General features: G+C 33.3%; 1 protein-coding gene across 2 annotated transcripts in view; it reads left to right on the top strand.

Moving 5' to 3' along the window:
• The first annotated feature begins 907 nt into the window (after window positions 1-907).
• Window positions 908-27,670, top strand: part of Ibtk (inhibitor of Bruton tyrosine kinase) — a 74,276-nt gene continuing 47,513 nt past the window's right edge. For both annotated transcript variants that reach the window (XM_076858471.2, XM_076858472.2), the window contains exons 1-10: window positions 908-1,075; window positions 6,783-7,471; window positions 13,026-13,122; window positions 14,121-14,245; window positions 18,048-18,158; window positions 19,194-19,364; window positions 21,525-21,642; window positions 21,732-21,912; window positions 23,883-24,006; window positions 25,789-25,966. In XM_076858471.2, coding sequence (XP_076714586.2) covers window positions 7,151-7,471; window positions 13,026-13,122; window positions 14,121-14,245; window positions 18,048-18,158; window positions 19,194-19,364; window positions 21,525-21,642; window positions 21,732-21,912; window positions 23,883-24,006; window positions 25,789-25,966 — 1,426 coding nt within the window. In that variant the 5' untranslated portion in view covers window positions 908-1,075; window positions 6,783-7,150. The remainder of the gene's footprint in view (window positions 1,076-6,782; window positions 7,472-13,025; window positions 13,123-14,120; window positions 14,246-18,047; window positions 18,159-19,193; window positions 19,365-21,524; window positions 21,643-21,731; window positions 21,913-23,882; window positions 24,007-25,788; window positions 25,967-27,670) is intronic.

Consider the following 27,670-nt stretch of genomic DNA (forward strand, 5'->3'; position numbering starts at 1 on the left):
GGCTAGTAACTTGGCCTCCCACAAAGGTTACAAAGTAGGAAGTAAGAAGACATCTAGTCCAACTGCTTTTAATAGATGAGATTAAGAGGCTTGTACAATACACAACGTGGCAGAGGTTCAGCCAACTGCTGACTCCTATTGTTTGTTTTGAGTCATACTACCCCTCCTTGAACAAATGTTTATTGAGTGCCTACTGTATTAGGCACTGGGCATTAAGTATTTTTTCCCATTCGATATTGATTATTGGCTGTCTTTCCTAATACTTTTCACTAAGCAACTTTAAAAACGGCCCTTAGATTCAGAGTTATATGGGTGAAAAACTTCCTGTAAGCCTGGCGTTAGGCAAGGGCGGCATGACCAAGTCAGCAGCTGGCGATCTAGGATGGGAGTGACACCTTCTGACTCTGGGATAATCCGGGTGTACCAGAGGGTCAGCGTGGTTAGGCTGTCTTCGGGAGACGACGCCTTTGGTTTTCCAGTGACCCACACTGCTAATGTTACACGAGGAAACTGCACTGTGCGTGCGATCAGATGCCCAAGGCACGCGGCCAAGTCTCCCCGTATCCTCGCTACCCCGGGTTTATCTTCCCTTTTGAGTTGCTGGGAAAGCCACGTTTCTATATGAGCAACAGCTGACCTCGAGAGGAACACTTCCTTAACGCTACTGGCCTAGAATCCACCCCGACGGACTTTCGCCACTCTCGGCCGGCTCGCAGCCCAAGGCCGGCAGGGTCAAGCAACTCCGGGATGCCCGGGAAAGGCCACAGTTGGGTGCTGCCACGCTAGGCCTTCTGGGCAGGCATCAGCCAATGGCCATAAGGCATACATGAGCCCCAGCCAATCAACACTCATCTTGTTCCCGTGTCCCGCCCGCTCCGGCCCTTTCTCCTAGCCCTCCTCCCGGTGCCCGTAGTCGCGGCTGTAGCTGCAGCCGCCTCCAGAGCCGACCGGGGTCTGGACACCGGCACCTCCTGGCGCCGTTCAGTTTCTCCTACTGCCTTCACTGAGGATGAGTTCCTGTGTTGCTGTGCGTCCACCCCGCGGAGACCACCGGCGCAGTTTCATCTAGCGACTGGTGAGGGTGGGCTCCGCGCGGCCCGACGCTGCTCAGCGGGCTGAGGTGACGGCGTCCGGCCAGTCACCCGACGGTGGGAGAGCTCTCGCCTTTCAGAGGGTGCGGGTGACCGCGGACGCTGGTGGCGCGAGTCGACCTCGGGGAGGGGACTCCGCGCCCCAGAGGCCGCTGAGGTTCTTGTGAGCTAGAGCGGGCCGACCCAGTGGCCCACTGCCGTCGCCTCTCCACCGCCCCCCTCAGCTAATGAATGGCCTGTTCAGGACACTTGCTACGTTGCATTTCTGCCTGACACGCCCTCCAACATTGTTGCATTCCCAGTGTCACTTCTCTTTAAACCCGGGATTGGAAACCATTCCTGGTGGCGCCCTTGGCCCCTTTACCCGCTTCGTGGAGTTCCAAAGTTTTGAGTCCACTCTGGGGACTGTCGGAGAGCAAGCAGGTCGTGAAGTTAGGTGGGAATTGACAACTATGTTAAAGGAACAGCGGCTTGTTTGAGAAGTGCGGAAGTCTGTGCTCTTATTTGCTTTCAGGTTCCAGAAGCGTTGTTGTTTTTATACAAAATAGAGAACGCCAGTCACAGGCCATCCTTGTCGCTTGTTTTCCAACATAGTTCTAGAACTTAAGTTATGTTATCCCGACGCTGTGTTTTTCAGGAAGCCGAGGTTGAGTAGCACCTTCTTTCCTATGCTTCCAAGTGGGGCATTTGAAATTGAAAATTCATCAGAAGTAATGAAAGGATGTTACTTGTATGAATGGGTAGTGTTTCTCTGCTTATATTGTGCAAGCATGGGCTTTTTTTTTTTTTTTTAATCATTTCCCTCTTTTACTATTTTGAATTCCTTGATTTTTGTTTTAGAATCTGGAGTAAGGTAGGTGAGGACAGAAAGAATGTTTTCTAAAAATAAAAAAAATCACAAAACAGATATTCGAAAAACTTTAGTCACCCTATAGTTCAAAAAAAGATGAAAAATGGCTGTGTTCTATTAAAAAAAATTGACAAATATTAAAGACTTTCAGTATGCTAAATTCTGTGTAAGGCACTTACTACATTTTTAACTCAAAATGCTCTGGACTATAAAGTCAGCACTCCATAGGTGAATGTATCTTTAAAGAAACTCAGTTTACTTGATTAACTATTATAAATGATGCAAAACTAATTTGCCATCATCAATAGGGGAATAATTCTTTGCCACATTTAGAGATGTGCTTGCCCCCTAATATTTGGGCGATTTCTGTATTACAAAACTAGATAATGCACTGATGAAGTATCGAACTGAAGTTTCTAGATCTTGTACCCAGAGAATATTTGAGAAAACTGTAGAATAAAATAAATATTAAAAATCGAAATTACTAATTTGCTAAATTGTGTCTGTATTTTAAAAGCTAATTTTAGGGTCAACAGAAAATGTTTTAAATTCTTTGATTATGAGTCAGTAATCTGCAGCTTATAACATTTGTTTTATTTATATGTATACAAATTTATTGGGAGAATATTTTGGTTTTAAAGAGCACTTTAAACCAGTAAACCTGCTTATTGAACGTATTTTGTGAGAAATAAGTATAGCATTTCTCCCCTCCTTTCCCTTAAGATAAGCTTAAAATCTTTCTGTACATATGGATTTGTCATTAAACAGATATGCATTTGAATTCCAACTCCCTAATTATTGGTAGTATGATTTTAGTTACTTATTCAACATCTCTGATACATAATTTCTTAGCAGACAGTTTATTATTATCATTTCACAAATGAAGAAATTGAGGGTTAGGGAGCTTAACATACTTGCCCAGGATTTCGCATGTAGCAACCCAGTACTTACAACCCAAAATTGGGATAGTTTTTTCGTACTGCACTATACTACTTTGTATTGAAAAATTCTCTTTTACTGCATTTTGATAGAGCAGCTTGATAGGGTGAAATAGGCAGTATGTAGAGTGTTCATTTTCTGTCGGTGTGATTTTTGGATAGGCTACTTATTTCCTCCTTGTAAAATGAAGGTAGTCATATTTATAGGGGTAATGATGAGGCTGAAATGAGGATCATTTAATTTAAATAAAGCTGTGAATGTGTTCATATGAAAGCTCGAAGTATTATGTTTGTAAGCCATGAGGAAGTGTTAACCTTATAAAGATTTGGGTGAAAAGCATTCCAATCAAAAAGAACTTTCATATAGTTACGGCATTTTATCATCTTGCTTACCAGATGCGTGATTTGTCACATTTAACTTTTAAAACCAAGTTAGAAGTTAAATAGTTGTTTTCTCCTTACAAATGAACTGAAGTTTCAAGAAATTAAGTTATGTGCCCATGGTTTCTTATCTAGTTAATGTTGAACCTAGTTGCTAGCTTAGGTATTCTGAATTTGATATGCTGTATAATCCCCAGATCTAACTGAAATTTCTTGAGGTCCTGAGGCTATTTTTAACACATGAGATATGAGTATTGGTTCATTTTGGTCTTGGATATGTTAGGGAATAGCATGATCTGACTAATGTTTTAGGAAGTTAGCTGAGTTGTTAAACAAGGATAAGAAACTTTGTGAGCCATTATTCAGGGCTCACTTTCAACTGGCTAAAACCTTTGTGGTAGACCAGTATTCAGTGTTCAACAATTGCCTGCTAACTCAATTTTCCTTCAACACTTGATCATGTGATAATAAATTTTCACCTTTAATGTTATTTGTTCTTTGCTTAGGTTTGTTTTATTTTTCTGATTTCCAAAGTATTTGCCTGTAACTCCTCCTCTTAGTTGGCCTATCATCCAAGCCAGAAACCTGGGTGTTATCACCACACCTTGTCAACTCAAGATTCTATTTATATCTTTGAATTGCCTGCTTGCTTTATCCCCAAGGAAAAACACATGAAGCTGTTCAAAATCTGACCCATCCTTGTATATATTAGGACTCAGTCTTTTCTGACTTTTGAATTATTTGGAATTTTTAGAATGGACCAAGATGATTCTAGTCTTTTATGTGTACCATTCTGCTTTGAGAAATAATCCCTCCTAAAGTTTATCAGGCAAACACATACTCATCTTTTAAGATTTATTTATATACCTATAGGAAATCTTTCCTGTATTCCTCTTCTCCACTCTTCATTCATATGTCACTTATTTTATTTGTTGTTTAAATAGAAAGGGTCTCCTCTATCAAACTATGACCCATTGATGGTAGGAATTGTGTAATAGGAAATGAATTTTGTTCACTCAATAGTAAAATAGCTATATACTCATCTAAATATTATCCCTGAAACGGTTTTTTATATAAAATATTTATGTCTTGTTTATTTTTGTATTTCTAATGTTACCTGTGGATACACTGGAGAAAGTAGTGGATTGTAACAGAAATAGCATGGATTTGTCATTAAACAGATATGCATTGAATTCCAACTCCCTAATTATTGGTAGTATGATTTGGGTTACTTACTCAACATCTCTATACATAATTTCTAGCATGTATTAGGTATTTAATAAGTATTTATCTGCTTTCTTACTCTTCAAAAAGCATTTTTTTATAACACATAGATAAGATTTACAACAGGTATTAGGAATATGGGCCTGGAATTCTGGAGAAATGTGTGAGCAGGAGAAATTCAGGGATTAGAAGCATGCTGGGTAGAATTAAAAAGAGAACTAAGGATTAAACATTGAGAGAAGCTGAGGTTTTGAAGGTCAGGATAGAGGACAGTATCCTAGGAAGAAGTGGGTGGGAGAGATTCCATGCTTATTTGTTTGGCTCACTTCCTCCCCTTTTAGGATCCCTTTCTAGACTCCTGAATAGAATGACCAATGTGATTCTGCAACCTGTACACTCAGAAAAATAAGAAATTATACCCCATTTGATTCAAATGTATGGTATGTCAAGATCATTGTAGTGTCATGTGTAACTAATAAAAATAAATAAATAAATTTTAAAAAAGACTTAAAAGCAGAGAAAGCAAATAAGATGAAAACTGAAACTATCTAAAAGTATTTGGCTATTTGGAGGCTATTAGTAACTTTTTATGAAGTATGATTTCATTGGGGAATTTTGCAGGTAGCAGTGATATTGAAACTCAAACATGAATTTTTACCTTTTTGTTACTGAAGTATTTATAATAGTGAAAGTCACCATTTGTTGAAGACATGTTTAGTGCCAGACATTATGATAGGCAGTTTACTTATTTTTCAGATGAAGAATAAAGAATTGGGAGAGATTATGTAATTTTTTAGTGTTACATAACTAGTAACATCCTACTTTCTTATATTTAAATTCAAATATGTAAGACTCTATGACACCCCAATCTCTGATTATTTTTGTTTTTATATTCATAGTATTGTCTATATACTTCTCTCTACATAAGGATATATAGATATGATAGCGTGGTATGATTATTTTACTATTCCATTTTCTCCTTTTTAAATGTTGAAAGTATATAAAGTAACAAATGAGAGAACTCTCTTCTGTTCTATCCTAATTCTTTCCTTTGGGGTTTGAGGGATTCACCAATCAATATATCCTTTCAGGTGTTATGTGTACACTGAAAGTATAAAGATGGTGGGGTTTTAGAGCCTCAAAAGATTGAAATTAACTACATGTGACTTTTGCCATATGTCATTCTTTTCTGTTTTAACATGCTAAACTACTTGAGGCGTTGGTTCCTTTTTCTTTGTGTCATTTTTGGTCCAATCAACATTTAAAGGGGGGGTGATTTTTATAAGGACTATATTGGGTTTAAAAACAGAAAAAGACCTGGAATTAGAGTTCAGTACTTTCATTTCCAGATGAGGAATCAGAATAGTTAAGAACAGAACACTAGTTAAATCTCAGACTTCTGACTCTTCATGTGATTTGAAGTGAGAGTGGAAAACATAGATTTGGAATGTTTCATATTTGTATCTGATACATAGAAATTTCCCCTTTACATATATAAATTCATGTGTGTATCTCTGAGTAGTCTTATATCTCTTTTTTCTTGCTCCCAAAGACTATATATTAAGGATTTTCTCCGAGTTGTCTTTGAACTTTTTTATGTAGTTTTTAAACTATTGAATATTCATTTTTGTTTTATGACTTTGGACTTCATATCATACTTAGGCCTTTGTACTTTGTAGTTATAAAAAAATAGTCTCATGTTTTCACCTAGTGCTTTTATGATTTCATTTTTTTTCTCTTTATGGCATCTAGAATTTATATTGGCATAAGGTAAAAAGCGTCTTAAATATTTTTTTTCCCAGATAGCTATCTCATTGTCCTAATACTCTTATTTATCTTATGTAGTGTAGGACCTTTCAGGAAGAGAAAATAATGTTATCAATGTGCATAATGCCTGCTACTTACTAAAAACTGAATAACTGATAGTATTGAGTTGTTGTTGTGGTGGTGATGATGACAATGATGCAGCTTTTGGAGGTAAAGGTTTTGGAGGAGATTACCATAAAGATGGTAGATTTAAATGTGTTAATAGATTCTGGGGAACATAACTTGTAAGAACATAAAAATATTGGAGAGAAAGAATTAAGGTTCTTGAAGTCGAGGTCAACTTCAGGTACAGACATAGAGGTTAACCTTAAGTATGAGAGTGGAAAAAAAGGAGGTAAGTATACAGATATGAAAAGTCTTTTTTTAAAATACAAATTAAGGGAATTTAAATGTGGAGGTAGTTGTAAAGTACTTCAAGAGAATGACCAAGAGATTTTGTATTTTTACCTTTCCTTTTTCCTTCTCTTATAGGTCACCCTCGCAATTATGGATATTTAAAAGGATCAGACAGTGTGGAGGGGGAGTTCCCCTCCTCACTCCCCCTTGGTGCTTGACTCTAGGAATAATTTATAAACTGTGGAATTTTTTTTAAATGAAGAACTTGTATTTGATATGAACTTTATAGTTATTTATAACTTTTTCTGATTTAAGTGCCAAAAAGATTATACAAAGATACATATAGTTTTATACTGTTGCCACGAGGATTTAAACTATAATCCTAAAGGGGTCATTTATTTTCTTTCTTCTTGGAAATCATCTTCGTGTCCTGGCTTTTTCATTTTTAATAATTAGTCTTCAGTGACTATTCTGAACAAGTAAGCAGTGTAAAAACAATTAGGATGAATTCTCCCATTCCTGACTGCACGTCAAAATGTCAGTCTCTGAAGCATGCTTTGGATGTCCTTTCTGTTGTAACAAAGGGGAGTGAAAAGCAGATTAAGGCTTTTCTCTCCAGTCATTGTTACAATGCTACAACTATCAAAGATGCCTTTGGCAGGAATGCTCTCCACCTTGTTTCTTCCTGTGGAAAGAAAGGAGTATTAGATTGGCTTATTGAGAAAGGAGTGGATCCACTGGTAAAAGACAAAGAGTCTGGCTGGACAGCATTGCACAGAAGCATTTTTTATGGACATATTGATTGTGTTTGGTCTCTCTTGAAGGTAAGTGTCATTTGTTTATTTAAAACCATTATTAGTCAAGGTATATGTTTTTTCATACATCCCACTTTCTAAGAAATATTTTTCATTTGTTTTTAACACTTGTTTATCTCTGATACAATTCCTCTCTGAAATTAAAATCCCATATATCTTTTTAAAAAATTTACACTTCTTACAGATATTAAAATTTTATGGATTATTCTACATAAAATTTTAAACATCAAAATTTATGAGATATAATGAATTATTGGCCAATTTGTGTATATCAAGTATTGTTTTGAAGTAACTACCATTTTGTGATTTAGTAATACTCTTGTTGTTAAAAGAAAAACTATAGAAAAAACAAATTTAATAGTCTTTATTTAAGCAAAAAAATGAATCATGAATCAGAGAGCACTTAGAATTAGAGAAGTCTAGAGTGCTCTGATGCAGTAGCATTGCCAGTGAGTTTTATAGGCTAATGCAGAAGATAGAGAAGCTACATTTAATTGGTCATAATGGAAAGACTCTGATTAGAAGTTAGTTGGTAGTTTCTGATTGGTAATGTATCTGGTTTCATTTTACTGTTTTTATTGACTTTGACTTGCTTACATCGGAACTTATATTAGAGCTACCCCAGTCCAGTGGCATCCCAAGTAAATTATTTTTAATGATATCTTCTGGTATCTAAAAAAATATGGTTTACTCTTAAGTTATTAACTACTTTCAAAGGGCATTGGTTATGAACATCACTTAGGGACTGTGTTTTTGAGTAATATGTTCATTTCTTGTTTAATTGAGATAAAATGTTTATTTTTCTTAAAAATATGGATAGTTAAAATCATTTTAATTTTATGAAATTTCCCAGTTTTGTAGATGAAGTCTAGGTTTGTTGTGTAAATTGCCAAATAATGAAGTATTTTGAGGCACACCCTAATGTTATTTCCCTGATCAAAACTCACAATTAGAAGTCATGAATTATAAATTTAACAACTTTGTTTTGTGTAGACATTTTGTCATGTTTTCACAGGCCCTAGAAAAGAATAGCTCCTGTCCTTAAGCAACTTGTAGTCAGATTAAGAAGCTTTAGTCTCTTCATTTCATTTTTAGTTTTAAAAATTATTTTCATGGTAGCTTTTATGTGGTAATATTTTCTGGTCAAAATGTTTTTAATATATATTAATAGTAAAGTATTCCTTCTTTGGAGCTAAATTGGCTAGGCCTACTACTTAATTGAATCTCATTAGCTAATTTCCTGAACCTTGGACCTCAGTTTTATCTATAAAAAAGAGAATAAGTAATAGTAAATAGTAATAGTACCTTCCTTGTTTTTTCCCTAGGGAGCATCAGTAAAGAAAAACTTAATTCTTAAGTTTATTGATAATATAGTAAATTCCTCTTGTATCTAAAATCTTTGACTGTTGACTTAATTATCTTATTATAATCTCTTTTTATAGGGAAAGCTAGGTTTAAAAAGCATCAATCAGCTTTGCTCTTTTTCTTACCTGTAAAACCTTGACTTTTTTCCTGTTCTTTGCTGGAATATTGGATAGCTTTCCTTGGATTTTCTATTATCCAAGGGTTTGCCATTCATGTGTCAGGATTTGAAGTTTTAGTTTGAAATGGTTGTGGACTGGCCAAAAAGTTGTGCCTTCCCTGCTTGCCCTTAGTTTAACTCTTTTATATTATCATTAAAGCCTTACCAAGCTGTGATAAATATCCAATTATGGGTGAATTCCACTGATAAAACATTTTCACAAAAGCTCCTTTAAGCCATTTAGTATTCTCATATTGGAAGCTATCTGCATTTTTTTTTTTCAGCACATCTTTCTTTCTTTTGGCCTTGCAACACTCCTGTAATTGGAAGTGATAGCGCTTCATTGAAGGGGCCTTCATGTCTGTTCCACTTCTGATGCCAACTATATAGCACTTCAGCTGTTGTGAATTGGCAGGATGAAATTATACACACATAGGCATTTCAAGTGAATTTGCGTTTGATAAAACTTCATAGCTACAAAATTTTTAAGTGCCAAAATAAATTGTATAAATATAGACCCATACTGTAAGTTCCTGATTGCCAAAGATACAAAGCCTTATCAGAAATTTGTTGCCTATAAAAAACTGCAGTAGGGATAGCATATCTTATGCAGCTTTTCTTTGGCTCCCTCATTCTATTATGAGATGCATGCTGGCAAAGATTTAGTGCTTACAGTGTTCTGCTTTATTTGTTGTCTGTTGTCATTTACCATTGTTTCCCCCTACCCCCACCCCAAGCCTTGGTGTTTTTCTTACTATTCTGAAAGAACTTGCTATGATTTTTTTCCCCCAGTGGTAAATCGGAGTCATTAGAATTGCAAGGTTTTATGGAAACAAATGCTTTACAATATGAAAATATATGGAGCAAATTATTTTGAGTATCTGATAACATTCTAGACAATAATCTAGGCACTTGGGATATTGCAGTAAATAAGCCAGAGTCCTTTCTTGGAGTTTTCATAGTAATAGGAGAAATAGACCACAATCAAGCAATTAAATGAACAAATAAGAAAGTACCTAATAAATGCTGGTATATTAGTTCTTTTTGCATGCAATGGGAGCTAACTCTGGTAACATAAGCAAAAAGATTTAAAAGGATACTAGAAGGACATAGGATACTTCTCAGAATAGAGGTTCAGGTCATGAACCAAAACACCCAATTAACTGTTAAATTATAAATAAATCAAGACTTCTCAAACTAAAATAGAATAACTATAAACTAATTAGAGTAATTAATCTGAAATTTTGTCCTCCACCTTCAGGTATAATTAAATAGCAGAACCTGTTCCTAGTTTGTGGTATTAAAGCCATGTCATTGGAATATCAGAGACTGCTTACTTTTCTGTTTCCGTAGTAGGAGGGCATCTAGCCAGTTTTCCAAAAGTACTATCAAAGCATTGAAGATTAGCTTTGAAAGAAGCAAAGGAGAATACATCCCCGTTTTACCATATAGAAATTACATATTCTCAGAATATTTCTTTCGGTTTTGACTTTCTTGGTAGTATATGTGCAGGCATAGCCAGAGAGCTATATTAAACTCATTCAACTTGGCTTGTAATCAGTTAAAAAGATCAGTGCATTAGATACTCTTGAGGAACTACTTCATGTCATTATTGGCCTTAATTCCACCACAGCTTTAGTGACCAGTTTTGAATAGGTTTCTAGCAGCTTTGGGTGGGTATAATCTTCATCTTGTTTCTGATACTACTGCATACCTCTTATTTTATGTCCCAGAGTTTGGCACACATATATGACTAACAGAAAGTATGAGAGTTATAAATTTTTGTAGAGTAATTCTTGGGTAATGGACAATGGAGCCAGTGGTAAATATTCCCTTCTTTTTTTCCTTGATTGGACAGCTGATTATTTTGACATATTGTCTAAGACTTCCAAACATCCTGACAGAGATCTCCTTAGGAGCAACTTGATAACACATTCTTGTACTGATCTTTTCTCCTTTCTTGATTTTTTTCCCGCTGGTTCATCAGTACTGCTTTCTAGAACTTCTCAAGGAAATTACCAGCATTTAGGTCGTGCAAGTCTTTATCGTATATTCTGCTTTTGGGTAATACAGTTGAAACAAACAGTTTTATGTTATTTCCTGACAATCGCCTATAGTAGTGTTACCAGTATTTTGTAGTAAAATACTTGTGTTTAAAGTCCATGTGCTGCTTGTAGAGTATTGTCATGAAATGTTCAGGCTTATAAGTCTATTATAGACATATATAAAAAAATTGATTTTTAAGTGGAAAAGACTACACCTAGGTTCTTCTACCTTTAGAGTTTAAAATAAACATTTTAGAAAGTATCAGTGTTCACTAAGGAGCTAAAAACAAAAGTCTCTAGTCCTTTTTGCAGTTGGGGCTGCTTAGGATGTTGCATCTGTTTTAATAGGGTTCAGTTGGTATATGTAAAATTCAGGGCAAGTTTATAAAACTGGCCAAAAAAAAAAAAAACCTTCCAGGGATCTAAGTTATTAACTTCTCACTTGTCAGAGTCATAATTTGCAACACTTTGTCTCAGAATCTACCCTTCTTACCCTTATGAAGGTCAACCTTAAGTCCTCTCACAAGGACTTATTATCTTTTTTTAACAATTGTGGGCAATGTACAATTTTAAATTTATTAAGATATTAGAGAATCACTTCTGCATGGTTCATTTTAACTTATGACTATCCAGATAAACTATATAAACAGGCAGTGGTGACATGTACCATGTAAAATAGATAAGTCTGAATATTGTTGAAAATCCTATAAAACTGTCAGCAAATAAGTTATTCTTAGCAAGGAGTGCCGCAGACTTGTTTACAGACTCTAACAAAGGAGTACATTTTCTATTTAAAACATTGAAATGAAGTGACAATAATCTGAATTTAATTGCTCTCTGTCTTGTTTCCCACCCCAATTAAAAGGTGCTGACTGGGCTTGGGTGTGCTGTTAAGTGATACACAAAGTGTTCTCTTTCACATTGGAAATGTGGAGATAAGAATTATAGATCACTTTATTTCTCCTTAAGAAAACATATACACATTTTGAATATATATATAAAATTTGTAATCTATATGTGATTTACAAAAGACTGCAATTAATGCTCTAAAAATTTAAGAGACAAAATATTGTACAAATGGATATAGAAGGATATAGTCTCTATGTCAGTAATAGTTATAATTGAGTTCCAGGCAAAAAGAAATGGGACATGGATGATCACATTATAAACACTAAATTCAAAGGTAAGTATTATGCTGCTACAGCCTTGGAATCTTTGCAGCCCTTACCTGTACAAGAAATGGAATATGACTCTTTTATACTTTTACATGTTTGTGTAAACATGTATACTCATACAGTCATAGCAGTAGGGCGGGCCTTCTAGGCAATCAGACTTGCCTTACTGTTAGTCTTTTCTATTACAATTACAAAATATCTGATATAACTCAATTTACAAAGAGGAAAGTTTATGTTTGACTCACATTTTTGGAGATTTTATACCATGACTGATATAGCACAATATATAATGGCAGGGAGAATGTGGTGGATCCTGAGGTAGCACGGTGTGTAATTGGCAGGGAGCATGTGGTAGAGCAGACTGCTCACCTCATAGTTATCAGAAAGCACAAGAGGAAGAAACCAACATCCTATAATCCCCTTTGAGGTCATGCCCCCAATGACCCAAGGCTTCCCACCAGTCCCCACTTAAAGGATCCAGTACCTCCCAGTAATGCCACAGGATGAGGACCATGCCTTTGGGCCTTTAGTGAACATTACAGATTCAAATTTTAGCATTTACCTTATAAAACTGTCATATGTAGTTCATCTTAATTAAAGTGTTACTTATTTTATTTCTTCACATTTTCTGGTGAAGAAAAATTGGTGATTTTTCTCAGTTCTCTTCTGTGTGAGAAATGTGTATGAATATGAGATTATTACTAAATGTTTAATTTTATTTTTTCATTGTATTAATGGGATTGATCATCTTTTTGATTCTTTAGAATAGAAAATTATCAATTATAAGCAAATAGATAAAATGTGTTTGTTTCTTTTTATAGCATGGTGTTAGTCTGTATATTCAAGATAAAGAAGGCTTGTCAGCTTTGGATCTTCTAATGAAGGATAGACCAACTCATGTAGTATTCAAGAATACTGGTAAGAAAATTATGTGAATATATTCCATTAAGGTACAGCTTAGAAAATTTCCTATTATAATGGGAAAGATTTATTTGTGTGTGGATATCTGCAAAGAACTATTGCTTAGGTATGTTAGATTTTATATATTATAATTTTTGTTTTATTTTCAGAACATTTTGTTTTATTGTGAATTTTCAATTTTAATTTATGCTTATGCCTATGAGAATAAAAATGCAACCTAAAATGTGAAGGCATTTAGAATTGTAGCTATTATAAAGTGATTAATGTACACCTGGAAAACAATATCAACTTGAGGAGAGGTAAAATGAATGCTCTTTGGGATTTAGAAATAAGAATTAGTTAAAAAGGAGAAGAGATTTAAATGGTATATTCTGTAGTTTTCATCTAAGCTAAGTAAGGATGCACTCTTCATTGGAAACTACATTTTAGGTAACAATTATAATTCCATTCTGGGACTTCTTCAGGCTTCTAAAATGAAAGTGAAGATTTATATCATAAATTTGTGTCATAAACTTAGTTATTAAGCTTTATCCCACTTCACTGGGATCTTACCCTAGTCACAAGTGCAATCTTATCCCTATTAAGAGCAAACTATTCAAACTTAAAGTTTTAGTAGATACGTCAGTATCACATTTGCTTCATTTAGAGCCTTTATATGCAAGATTAATAACATCTTGCACTTAAAATAATGTTATTTTCATGGAAACTAAGTAGATATGATAGGTGATGGTTTGCTCATTTGCATTTAAAGTTCAGCTGCTAAGAAAAAGGCATTTGATTATTTATACTGAGACAAATTTGTACTGCAATTTGGGTTTTTTGATTTCTGCAGTTTTCTAGAATTATATAATATATTAGAAGATTCATAATTTTAAAATATTTGTTGTTATATTCTTGTCAGTACTCATGTTTTAGATAAATTGATTAGCATATATTATAAATTGTATTGATATGTATTTTAAAATAAAAAGTATAAAAACTAATTTTCATTTTAGATCCTACAGATGTCTACACTTGGGGTGATAATACAAATTTTACTCTGGGTCATGGAAGCCAGAATAGCAAATATCATCCAGAGTTGGTGGATCTATTCTCTAGGAGTGGTATTTACATCAAGCAGGTATTTTGAAATACAATTTGTATACTTTTGGAGATTAAAAATAACTTGTTTTGCATTTGATAGTTTGCCTATGGGTTTGTTGATTTTGCTGAAGGTATAGTAACAATTTAATGAAGAAATCTATCCATGGAACTTTACTAATTATGTTTTTAAACTGTGAAAAATGATCCCCAAGTATGAGATGTTTGTGCAAGGAGTGTTAGAAATTAGAAGCTGCTAATGAATTTAATTTTAAGAAAGTAGAACTTCTGTTAATTTTCTAGTGTTTTTTCACATTTAACAAAAATTGGAATTTTTCAAGTTACTTTTTAAATGACTTTGTTGACGTTCAGTGTTATTTTTGATAACAGATAAGTTTCTATGTGAGTAATGGTACAAGTTTAGTTGATATAATTGTAAAGTTTTGTTTTTGGTCTTATGTCCTTCTGCTGGATGATATATTCTACTTTCATAGATTCTGCTACTGTTAGCATATTCTCTTTCTCTATAACATTGTACATGTATTTGTGTGTGTGTTATGTATAATTTATACCTTTAGCCTCAGCGTTTTTCTTGGGCTTCATTTTAATTGTACTTTGGGCAGCAATTTAAGGTGTTTAAATTTAATGTCTGAAATCTTATTTTGGCCACTCTTAAAAACTTTCTCTACTTAATTTGCTTTAATATTTATTTTTTAGCTGTAGATGGACACAATATCTTTATTTTATTTTTTTTATATGGTGCTAAGGATTGAACCCAGTGCCTCATGCATGCAAGGCAAGCACTCTACCTATCACTGCACTACAACCCCAGCCCCTCTGCTTAATTTTTAATGGTGTAAATTTCAGTTTTTAAATTCTACAGATTTTTATCTCAGAACATATCTATACAGTTCATCTCTGTCTTATGGACTGGTTTTGTCAGCTTTGTTATTTTAAACAAACTACTTGAGGTGATCAACTTAAAAAGAGAAAAAATTTATTTTGATTCATAATTGTAGAGGTTCCAGTTCATGGCCACTTGTCCCTGTTGCGTTTGGGCCTGTGATGATATATCATAGCATGGTGGGGACTGTGTGGTGGAGAAAGCAGCTTACCTCACAGTGGCTGGGAAGCAAAGAGAAAAGAGAGAAAGCTAGAGAGAGGACCTATAGTCCCCTTTTGAAGACATGCCCTCAGTGACCTAAAACCTCCCACTGTGCCCTAGCTGTTAAAGGTTTCTGCTACCTTCCAGTAGCACCTAGCTGAGGACCAATTCTTTAAATACATGAACCGAGCTGCCAGGCCTTTTCTAAGCTCATTCTTTGATAGTGACAACAATGTCCCAACTTGACTCTTTAACTTTATTCATTTTCATCTTCTGTTAATATCTTTTTTATAATCATCATCTTTAAGAAACAGAGCTAATTATGTTTTTATCTGCTAATTCATCTTTGAATAAAATCTAAACTCTGTGGCTTGGAATGTAAGGCCTTTTAAAATCTTTTTTTAAATTCTAATTTGTTATATATGACAGCAGCCTTGTTTAATTTTCCTAAACTATCATGTTGTCTCATTCCCACTACTTTCTAGTTGTTTTTTATGCATTTTGATATTCTTAAAATGACTTGTCTCAAATTAGGAACTTGTTTTTTATTAATATGTTACTGACACATTGGAACTTTTACCTGATGTTCATTTCTCATACAAATATTTAATTCATGGTTTGAGATTGAACTCTGTTTTTAAAACTACTTTGAGCTGGGTGCAATGGCACAGGCCTATAATCCCAGTTAAGGCAGAAGGATTACAAATTTGAGGCTAGCCTCAATAATTTAGTGAGGCTCTCAGCAACTTAGTGACACTGTCTCAAAATAAAAAATATAAAGGGCTGGGGATGTGGCTCTGTGATAAGCACCCCATGTTCAATCCCTAGTACCCCATCCCCTAAAAAAAATTGTGTGTGTGTATGTGTGTGTGTGTGTGTGTGTGTGTATGTGTGTGTGTGTGGAGAGAGAGAGAGAGAGAGAGAGAGAGAGAGAGAGAGAGAGAGAGAGAGAGAGAGAGGAACTACTCTTTCTTTTTAGTACTAAGGATTGAACCCAGAGTTGCTTTACCACTAAGCCATATTCCAGCCCTTTAAAATAAATTTTATTTTTTATTTTGAGACAAGGTCTTCTTAAGTTGCTTGCTAAGTTTTTGCAGGTGGCTTCAAACTTGTGATCCTCCCATCTCAGCCTCCTGAGACCCTGGGACTACATACCCATACCTCTACTCCAGTTGAACTGCTATGACTGTTATTTGCCTGATTTGCCTAGGAAAGATTTGGTTTTTGATTGTTTTCCTAGTGTAATTTGTTAATATTATTCCCTTTCATTCTTAAAAATATTTGGATGACAAATTGTATGAATTATATCTTTAGGGCTCTGTAGAACACTACAGAGTTTACAGTTTACAGTTACAGCAGGAGTTTCTGCCCTAATGCAATCCAGAGCCTTGAGCTCTGGACTATATATGTATACATATATTTATATATGTATATATATATATACACACACACTATATATATGTATATGTATGTATATATAATATATTTGTATTTTAGAAATTAAAGTGAAAAGCCATGCTTAGTAGTTTTCTTTAAAAATTACCATGTTTTAAAGTTGGAGGACTTAAATTTTGTGGTATCAGTGATGGTTTAATAGAAGTCAGAAGTTGTATAATGGCCTTCTAGTATAAATTTAAACAAAATATTTTATTTCTTGACTCAAAATGATCTTTCCTCTACAAATTTTAACTTTAAAAATAAAATACAAATTTGTATTTTAGACTCTTTTTTAAAGATATTTGTGGTACAGCTAGATAAGATAATGACCTGTGTATCACTTTTAATTGACAGGCATGTTATGTTTATATAACTCTGAGTGGCCTAAGGATATGAAAATACAGTTCAGCTTATAATTTTCTTATTTTCCAAAGGACTTTGACTTTCTGGAAAATTATGTTGAACTTTTCTTTATTTCTTACTCATTTTTTTAATATCTGAAGAAGTATAAATATAAATTATTTTTAAAATGAATAACAAAATATATTTAAAATAATATTAAGGTAGAATGAATACAATAAAAATAGAATTAGAAAAATATATCCTGGAAGTTAGGTATGGAATTATACACACATTTGCTGTTGATTTCCTATTACTGCTTTCTGATGATACAGTTCAGTCATTTCAGTGTCCTTGACTTCTGGAATATGTGAATGAGTAAGTGTGTTTTAGGAACAGGAAGGATATTGGGAATCAGGCAGATAAGGAAAAAGAAGGTGGGAAAGAGAGAAAAACTTAAAAGTAAATATAAATTATTTTAAGCCACATAATATTAAAGATACATTAGATAATATTAGAAATACGAAAAGGATGTACTTAGCCCATTGTTATTTAAAAAATACTCTTTAGACATTTCTACTACTTTTATTAATAATGTATATGATTATTTGTTAATCTTTATGCTTTGTATTGCACTCTGTTCATTTCTTGCTATTTGATATTTCATGAAATTAGAAAACAAAGAGCCATTATGTTTTGTAATCGAGGACTTAAAAGTTAACATTTTTCTTCTGTAGATAATGCATAACTGAATTGTCTTTGTTCTTTTTTCAGTGTCATCATTTTTAGATAATTTAAAGTAAAGCATATTTTTTATTTATTACAGAAAATTTTAAGTGGAATTGTATGACTCCCCCATATCCATCATCTAGCTTAAACAATAGCAATATTCTATGTGTTTTGTAAAATAGAGGATATTTTATTCATAGAAGATTAATAATGTTCTTTTGTTTTTCCTTAGGTGGTGCTTTGTAAATTTCATTCAGTGTTTCTGTCTCAGAAAGGGCAGGTTTATACCTGTGGTCATGGTCCTGGAGGGCGTTTAGGCCATGGAGATGAACAGACTTGCTTGGTAATTGAAATGTCATTACACAGTGCAGGTAGCTTCAGTAAAACTTTGACAAATTGGAAGTTTCAGTTAACTCAATTTCCACCCCCCCCCCACCACACGGGTAAAATAATATACCAATTGATAATAAGTTCTAAATAAATCAGTATTATCATCTTACATAAAATGAAGATAATAATTCCTGTATTCATGGAGCTATTGTGAAACTTAAAAGAAATACTAATGGATGAAAAAATAATAATGACTAGAAGCAATAAATTATTTCCTCCCAAACAGAAGTTATCATTAATCTTTCTGTCCTTCTTAAAGCATCCTTTGATAGATAATAAATATACTAATAGTTCTCTTAAAAAAATCCTAAAAATAACTGAGTGAGCTAATTTTTTGATAGGTAGTAAGTTTCTTCCAATTAGCACCAAGTTTCAGTAGCAAAAAATAAAATTTTGTGATTGTAAAAAGAAAACTTTTCAACTGTCAGTATTTCATTATTTAGATACTCTTCTGATTCGATATTTGCTATATTTCCTTTGATACTTTTGTTTTATGTCTAAATACTTAAGTTAAACATTATATACTAGGAACTAACTGATTAAAAATTTGATTAAGATCAAATAGCTAGTGAGTGGCAGAAGATTTGAACCCAGTGCAGGTAACTCTGAAGGAGCATGATACTGTATGGTTGATTACTCACTGAAGGGAAGCATTGATTCTTTTATTTTGTTTTTTTCTTTATATATTCCATTGATTACTTTAAAGAGTTCCCTTTATTCATACGAAACAAATCTGTACTTTGTATTTGGTAAGAACTTAGAAATAATTTATTGAATTGAATTATTTTTTTGAAATTTCTTGTTGAGCTTATGTATTTTGCTCATAAACCAATGACCATATAATTTTAAATTAATCTGCCCGTTACTGAAATTTAAAGTTTACTTATGTTAGATACAGTCATGTCAGTTATAACATTTTGGATAAAGTATCATCAGATTCTTTTGTATTTCCATATAAATGGTTTAAATAATAAAATTTATATTATAGGTTCCCAGGCTTGTGGAAGGACTGAGTGGTCATAATTGTTCCCAAGTGGCAGCTGCTAATGATCACACTGTTGTATTAACTGAAGATGGATGTGTTTATACATTTGGTCTAAATATTTTTCATCAATTAGGAATTGTTCCTCCACCTTCCAGTTGTAATGTACCCAGACAGGTAAACTTCTCTTTTTTAAACAATAAGGTGACATTTGCCTTTTTGCTACAAAATCTACATGGACATTAAGGTGTAATGTATTGACAGAACAACTTTTTTTTTTTTTAATTTTATTTATTTAACTTCATCTTCAGTGTTGTATGTGTATCCTGTTAAGGGGAAATTGAGTAGTGCTGGTATGTGTATGTTTGTGCATGTGTGTGTGTGTATATTCTCCCATCAAAAAGAAATTAAGCATTATGCAAACCTGCATTTGTTTGGAGCAAGAAAGAAAGCACTAGGGAAATCAAGCACTTGATAGATTAGCTACCAAACTATAGATTCAACCTTTAAGTATTCATAAGCAGAGGATGAGCTAGATTTTGGGCTAGAGGATGAGCTAGATTTTGGGCTTATTTGTTCATTTTTGTTCCTTATGAGGTGTTTTGTTTTTTTTTTTTTTTTTGGTGTGTGTGTTAGTATTGGGAATTGAACCCAGCCTCTCACATACTAGGCATGTGCTCTGCCCAGTGAGCTACACCCTCATCCCTAGATTTTTTGGGTTTGAAACTTCAAACAATTTTTAGGTCTTCTTTAAGAAAAGAAGAGAAAATTTATCAATACAACTTGGGCCTGTGCAAGTGAGACACTAAATAACCTAATTTACAAGCTATATTAAATCTGTCTCACATATGTCACAACTGGTAAGTTGATGTTATGAAACGTGGGTCCATAACTCACCATATTTTGTTCCACTTTTCCAATTCTGTCAGTACAACCATTGCCAGAAGATGCCCTTTCCTCACTTTTAGCAACCTGGCATATAGAATTGGGACTAGTGCTCTAAATTAATATTAGAATCATTACCTATAACAAGTGTGTTTTCAGCTCATACAATTTTGCATTTTAATGTTAAAATTCTTCAGCAATTTTCTTGATTAAAATTCTTACTACACATACATGTTTTATTAAGTATTTGGATCCAACACCTTCCTATTCTGGATGACTAGTAAATTAATAAGAATTATTTCAAAATATTTGGGAGTAGTCTTCAATTTTTCTCTAACTCTGGGATCTGTGGCTATTTAATCATTTCATAGACTTCTCTAGGAATGGTAAATAAATTTTACTCCCATTTTTCTTATTGTATATGACTTGGAGCTGTGAGTTGATACACATGTGGAGTATTCTCAACTGGGAGTAGTTTTGATTCCTAGGGCTGTTTGGCAATGTTTGGAGACTTTTAGTTATTAGAACAAGAGTGTGGCTGGGTGTGGTGGTGCATGCCTGTAATCCCAGCAGCTGGGGAGACTGAGGCAGGAAAATCGAGAGTTCAAAGCCAGCCTCAGCAAAAGCAAGGTCCAAAGCAACTCAGTGAGATCCTGTCTCTTAAAAAAAAAAGGGGGGGGGGTGCTTGGTTGACCACTTGAGTAATCCAGAGTTTAATCCCTGGTCCCCCCACCAAAAAAAAAATAAATAAATAAAAGGAGTGTATGTACATCAACTATACACACTAGTGGGTGGAGTCTGGGGATGCTTCTAACCATCTTAAAGTACACTAGATGATTCCTCTTAACAAGGAATCATCTGGCCCAAAACGTCAGTAGTGCCACTGTTGAAAAAGACTCTGTAAATGTCAAATTTAAAAGTACCATTCTTTTTGCTAATGCCTATTTGCATATTTCTTATTAGAAAAAAATAAATAGGCAAAAGTTTAATGATTTGTTTGTTTTTTTTTTTAAAGAAATTGCCAAGGTTCTTTTTTTTTTTTAAAGAGAGAGTGAGAGAGAATTTTTTAATATTTATTTTTTAGTTTTTGGCGGACACAACATCTTTGTTTGTGGTGTTGAGGATCGAACCCGGGCCGCACACATGCCAGGCGAGCACGCTACCGCTTGAGCCACATCCCCAGCCCATGATTTGGTTTTTATACCATGTCAATTTTTTGTGTTAAATCTGCTTAGTGAAAGTGCTGCATGAGAGTATCTTGTGTTCTGAGAAGGGTTTGGGTCTCAGTACAAGTGCTAAGATCTATTAGCAGTAATTACCATTAGCACTTGTGAGGGTGATAGCAGCAAGTATGCCATGTATATTTGCCACCCTGGTCTACTGGGTGTTTGAAAAAATTGTAGTAGATCATAGATATATATAAAATGCAGTCTTATTTGTCTTTTTGAACAGATGCAGGCAAAATATCTTAAGGGAAGGACTATCATTGGTGTAGCAGCAGGCAGATTTCATACAGTGCTGTGGACTAGAGAAGCTGTTTATACCATGGGACTAAATGGTGGACAACTGGGTAAGAAATATTTCTTGACAATTATTAAGAAATCAGTGGGGGCTTAAAACAGATAATTTATGATTTGTTTATTTGTATAATTTTTTTAGGATGTTTACTAGATCCCAATGGAGAAAAGTATGTAACTGTTCCTCGTCAAGTCTCTGCCCTTCATCATAAGGATATCACTCTGTCTTTGGTTGCTGCAAGTGATGGAGCCACAGTCTGTGTTACTACCAAGGGAGATATTTACCTACTTGCAGACTATCAGTGCAAAAAGATGGCATCTAAGTATGTGTAGATCTTTAAGTTTCATATTAACTGTTCTAGCAAGTATGGAATGTCCACTTTATATTGTGCTCTGTAAATGTTAAGTGAAAAATTGAGAGGAAAGTCAGGAAGTTTTGCCTTTGATGATCTTTGTATTTTGACAAGGATCCAGTGACTATATGTAAAATATTTTTGTAAGTTGTAAAACAACATTTATAAGTTATATTTAACATGTTTAAATATGACTTATAATTTTTTTTCTTATTTAATGCATCTGGTACACAGAACTAGATTAATCATAATTCTTGGCTTGTGCTACTATTATCATTGGTTTATCTGTAGCCTTTTATATCTTATTAATTTATATATTTTTAAAAAATAATTAATGTGTACCATAAATCCTTTATCCATGCTCAGTGTTTTATCTAATTGATATATATTTTATTATTTGTATTTGTAACTTGTTATGTTTTAGTAACATGCAGTAAACTAGCAGTTGGTTAGAAAACAAAAAATTAAAATAGAAAATCACAATGTTTTTAGCAAGGATACTTTTTCCAGTTGGAGTTTTCTTTAGTTTATAAACCACACTCATAATGTTTTACCTGTGATTTTTTTTTTTTTCATTTTGAATGATGGAAGGAGCAACTGCTTAAAAATAACTGTGAAGTTATGTAAATGCAGAATCCTGTACTTAATATTTCAGTCTCTTGTAGTTGATTAATACCTATCTGATTTGATAGCATTGTGCTGCTGCTTGTATTCATTGTGTCATTCCAAAGTATACAACTCTTATGGAAAATATTTTTCAGACTACTATTTTATTAATTTAGATAATATTTTATTATATTGTACAATTATAGAAATAAATACAAGTACAGAAATAAGTTTTTGCACAAATGCAACAGATTCTTGGGAAAATATAGTTCAACTAATGAAGCAGTTGTGGGCAAGAATTCTAGAGAACAGCCATCTAACTTTTAAGTCAATTAGGGACTTAAATTTAAATGCAACAAAATATACTTTGTTCATGTAAAGAGGTGGTAACTTAAACAGATACCATACTTGAAATTAACTCATGATCAGAAAATACCAAGCATCAGTTTGTCATAATTTATCTTCTCTGTTTAATAAAGTTACTTTTGACATTAATTGTAGGTCATAGTTCATTAATAGAAACATGAAAATATGAGCAAATGTGTTTCTTTAAATCACCTCTTGCCATGAGGTGATATTAGTTAGTATTTTTAGTTAACATTTATAAAATTGCCCTTATACCATTAAGTTACATACATATATCTAAGTTTTCACTAAGACAGTTCTTTTGTTGTAGATTATTAGGACATAGTAATTTTGAAAATAATTTTTTTAATGCAGGTAAACTATTTGAAAGGGAAAATAGTCATTGGGATAGCAGAAGGAAGTTTTCACAATGATGCTGTGTACATCAGATATACAGATATAGTGAAGTGTGTGGCAAATGTATAAATTTTTAATTAGCAATAGTGATGAGTTCCTATTTTAGGTTTGACTATATTTAAAATTAATCATGTCTCATTTTGAACTTTTTTGTGTTTTGCAGAGCTGGGGATTAAATTTAGAGCTTTGAACATGCTAGACAAGTACTGTACCACTGAACCATATCCCCAACCACTAATTTTGAATTTTACATATTTTTCTATTCAAATGGTTATACATATTGGAGATTGTAGCCTTACATAAACTGTAAATGAATGTATGCATTAGCAAGTGGGGTTTAGGTATTGAATGTGTATGTGAGTAGAGGCTTTGAGAGGGAAGAACTTGCCTTATGAAAGTCAACTACCAACTTAAAGAAAGGAGAGACTGATGATTCCAGAGACCAGATCATTTTACTTCATTTTTCATAATAATTGCCTATTTATTATTATCTGATTAGTTATATTTTTAAAGTTAATCATGTTTACTTTAGAGAATATATTAATTGAGGAATTTTTTTCTTTTCCACCCAGACAACTAAACTTGAAAAAGGTTCTTGTGTCTGGGGGTTGTATGGAATATAAGGTTGATCCTGAACATTTGAAAGAAAATGGGGGTCAAAAAATCTGCATTCTTGCAATGGATGGAGCTGGAAGGGTGAGTGTATTTATGTAAAAGCTCATTTGACAGGCATAGGAGATCTAACAGTGTGCGAATGTTCTACCATTTCTGTGATGATTTCTGTTGACTTTCTTACTTACTTTTGACATCTGATACTATTTAATATAAGCTAGTATTTCAGAGGAAGTATGACAACATTTAATCTAATGTTCACAGTATTTCAGTGTCAAACTGTAAATTAAAATTCCATTTATTGTTCTTAAAGTGAACATAAAGAATTTTGATGAATTATTAGGTATGCACACTGAGTATTGGTAAGTGGTGTCGGATTGCATAGCTAAGGGATGTCATGTAACTACTCTTAAAAAGTAAAGACTCAGCAGCCAGTATTGCAAATTTGGTGCATAATTGGAAAATTTTCCCTCATATTTAGTGTTATACAAATGTTCACATTATATAAATGCACAGATTATAACTTTTTACATTATGTATGTAAAAGCTAGTATATTTCCAGATCATTATATATAAATAATCTCACCTCTTAGTTTTAATTTAACTTCCCTGTACAAATATACATTTATCTAATAAGATGTACATTTATCTAATAAGATGGTTAATTTGAAATATATTTTTAATTTGTATGTTTAAATGTATCCTTAAATATGCATTGATATTTGTATACCATATATAATATTTTAAATTTATAATAAAACTTGGAAGCGTTTAAATTAAAAATTACATTTAAAAAGAAATGCATTGGTAACACTGAAAAAATTATAGACTTTGGCCAAAAAATTCATAGTTTTCTGTCTTTTTTGCTTATGAAGTAAAAAATAGGAATGTTTTCTGTCTAAAAAGTGCTGTATAATTAGACATTTTGGAAATTGAAGAATTAATCATAAATCTCTACGTCTGGTTCATTATTGGTATAAATTATTGTCATTGATAATTCTATAGATTTTTCATGAGAATAACATGTATGATCTTGGTGGTTACTGTTTGTGCTTTAGTTTTTAAAATTTGATGATGAGGGAATTAGTCTCAAAAATCAGCAGTTTTAATTTTTCAAATGAAAGCATACATGGAATGCCAGTATAGAAACAGATACAAGAGTTGCTTCCCTGCATAAAGCTGGATTAGGAAACCTAATAAACTACCTTTCCTTATTCTCTCTGTCTCTTAGTGATTGTCCCAGATCCACTTCTCAGGACCACTGGGTTTTGCCAGGACCATTTGAAACCATTGAACACTTTGATGATTTTTCTCTCTCTTGAGATTGTGTTTGAGTTACTTGTCTGAGTTAAGCACACATCTACTTTTTTTTTTTTTGAAAGTTTACTTGGGATTTTCATAGGGTGATTTTCAATCTTGCAAATAGATAGTTATAGTAAACCTGACATTCAGGTTTTAAGATTTTATTTTTCTGTAGCATTGTAGCAAATATATTTGTCCCCAATAAGTAATAACTGAAAATTATTTCTTTTTTTTTTTTTTTGGTGGTTCTGAGGATTGAACCCAGGGCCTTGTACATGTGAGGCAAGTACTCTACCAATTGAGCTATATCCTCAGCCCCTAATTATTTCTTATTGAGAGGAGTGTCTTTGAAGTAATTTTTAATGCTTCATGTTTGCTTAATGTATTTTCCTGAAAGTTCTTTCAAATCAGCTTGATTTTTGTAGTATTTATTTTGTGGAAAAATGAGCATTAAAACATACTATTTAGAGCTTTTATTTTGACAATATTGTTCCTTGACTTCAGATTTTACTTGTTCAGCTGCTGTATTGCTTTATATTCTGATGTGATTTGGTTTTATTTTAGGTATTTTGCTGGAGATCAGTCAACAGTTCTCTGAAGCAGTGTCGATGGGCCTATCCACGCCAGGTCTTCATTTCTGATATTGCTTTAAATAGAAATGAAATTCTGTTTGTCACACAGGATGGGGAAGGATTTAGAGGGAAATGGTTTGAAGAAAAAAGAAAGAATTCTGAAAAAAAAGGTGGGTTTATATATGTGGTCAGCACATTAAAGTCCCTTTCAGTTAACTTAACAATATTATTAGGTTTTACCTTTAGTCATTTATGCAATATCTTTGTGATTTGTTTCTTAATGCTTGTCCCCTATTGGATGGTATGTTCAGTGATGACAAGGGGGCACATTCCATTGTACCTTTAGAATTTGTCCTATTTCCTGGAACATTGTAGTTCCTTATTAAGTCATCTGTTGAATGAATAATTTAGTTATTAAATGCTAAAAATATATGTAATAAACATTTGAATTTTGGATAATTTATTATTTTTGTTTTTTATTTATAGATTATTCAAATCTGGTAATATTTAAAGTATATTTACTGTGTGCTAGAGACAGGGAGAAGTTTTTTTGTTGTTATCAGGGATTGTACCCAGTGGGCTTAAACACTGAGCCACATCCCCAGCCCTTTTTGTATTTCATTTTGAGACAGGGCCTCACTAAGTTGCTTAGAGCCTCGCTAAGTTGCTGAGACTGACTTTGAACTTGCAATGCTCTTGGCTTCAGCCTCCTGAGCAACTGGGATTACAGGTGTGTGGTACTGCTCCTGGCCAGAGAAGTTTTCATGATGTGAAAATATGAATCCCTGTTCTCAGGGACTTCTAAGTTTATATATACATGGTTCTGAGATTGATGCTCATAGGCACGTAAGTTTCTTAAGAACCTAGAAATTGGTGGTGGGGGGAACAAGTGTTAGAGAAAGACTAGTAGAGCTTCCCTAAGACAGAAATAGAGGGAATTTGAGAGAGTAACTAGAACACAGGTTTCACTTGTAAATACTGAAAATTCTTAGAATTGTGTTTTAGGCAATGTTTAGTAATTGAATTCATGGTCTCATGATCCCATGTCTGGTTTTTAGTTTTAGTAAATGGTTATTTTCAACACCCCATATTCTCTTTCTGGCACATCTACTGAGTTACTGAATTTTATTTCTTCTATCTCAAATGTTTTTGAAATCTTTTTACTTTTCTGTACATCAATTGCTACCACCTTAGTCTATATCATTTATTCATTTTTTGGAATATAAAGTAATACAGATTCTTTATTCTTTGTGTACTTTAAAAATTCTTCACATTTTAGCTAGAGTCATTTCTTCATATGCAGATTTCATGTCTCTGTGGAAGCACTATATAATTTGCTTTCATATTTTTGATTTGACCTGTAATGGTACATTCTTGTTTAATGTCTTTCTAGATTGTGTTCTTACTGAGGGTAGGGATGTTTCTTTCTTGATCACTAAAGTATCCCTACAGGTCGACACATGATCACTGTATCACAGTAGTACAGTATAGTCATTTAGGTATTTGCTGAATAAATGCAAGAAAAAGAAAAAAGGAAGGGAATAAGTAGGCAGATTATGAAGACAGTAAGTTTATATAGTTTAAATGTAGGTTGAAGAGTTTTAAAAACTAAAATATTACATTAGCCTTTTAGAAAGAATTTTGGTTACAATATGAAGGATGTTTTTGCTCAAAGAAATGAAATCATGACCAATTAAGAATTGATTCACTAAAAATTCTCTGTAATACAACAAATATTTGATGTAAAATGTTGTGTTAAAGAGGGTATGTAATGCTTCAAAATAATAAATATAAAAGATATTCCATATTTTTTCCAATTGTTTTTCTATTCCTTTTACTCCTAAATCATTTTAATAATTCCTATAAAGCTGTGA

The sequence above is a fragment of the Callospermophilus lateralis genome, chromosome 6, assembly GCF_048772815.1.
Source record: "Callospermophilus lateralis isolate mCalLat2 chromosome 6, mCalLat2.hap1, whole genome shotgun sequence".
Classification (NCBI taxonomy): domain Eukaryota; kingdom Metazoa; phylum Chordata; class Mammalia; order Rodentia; family Sciuridae; genus Callospermophilus; species Callospermophilus lateralis.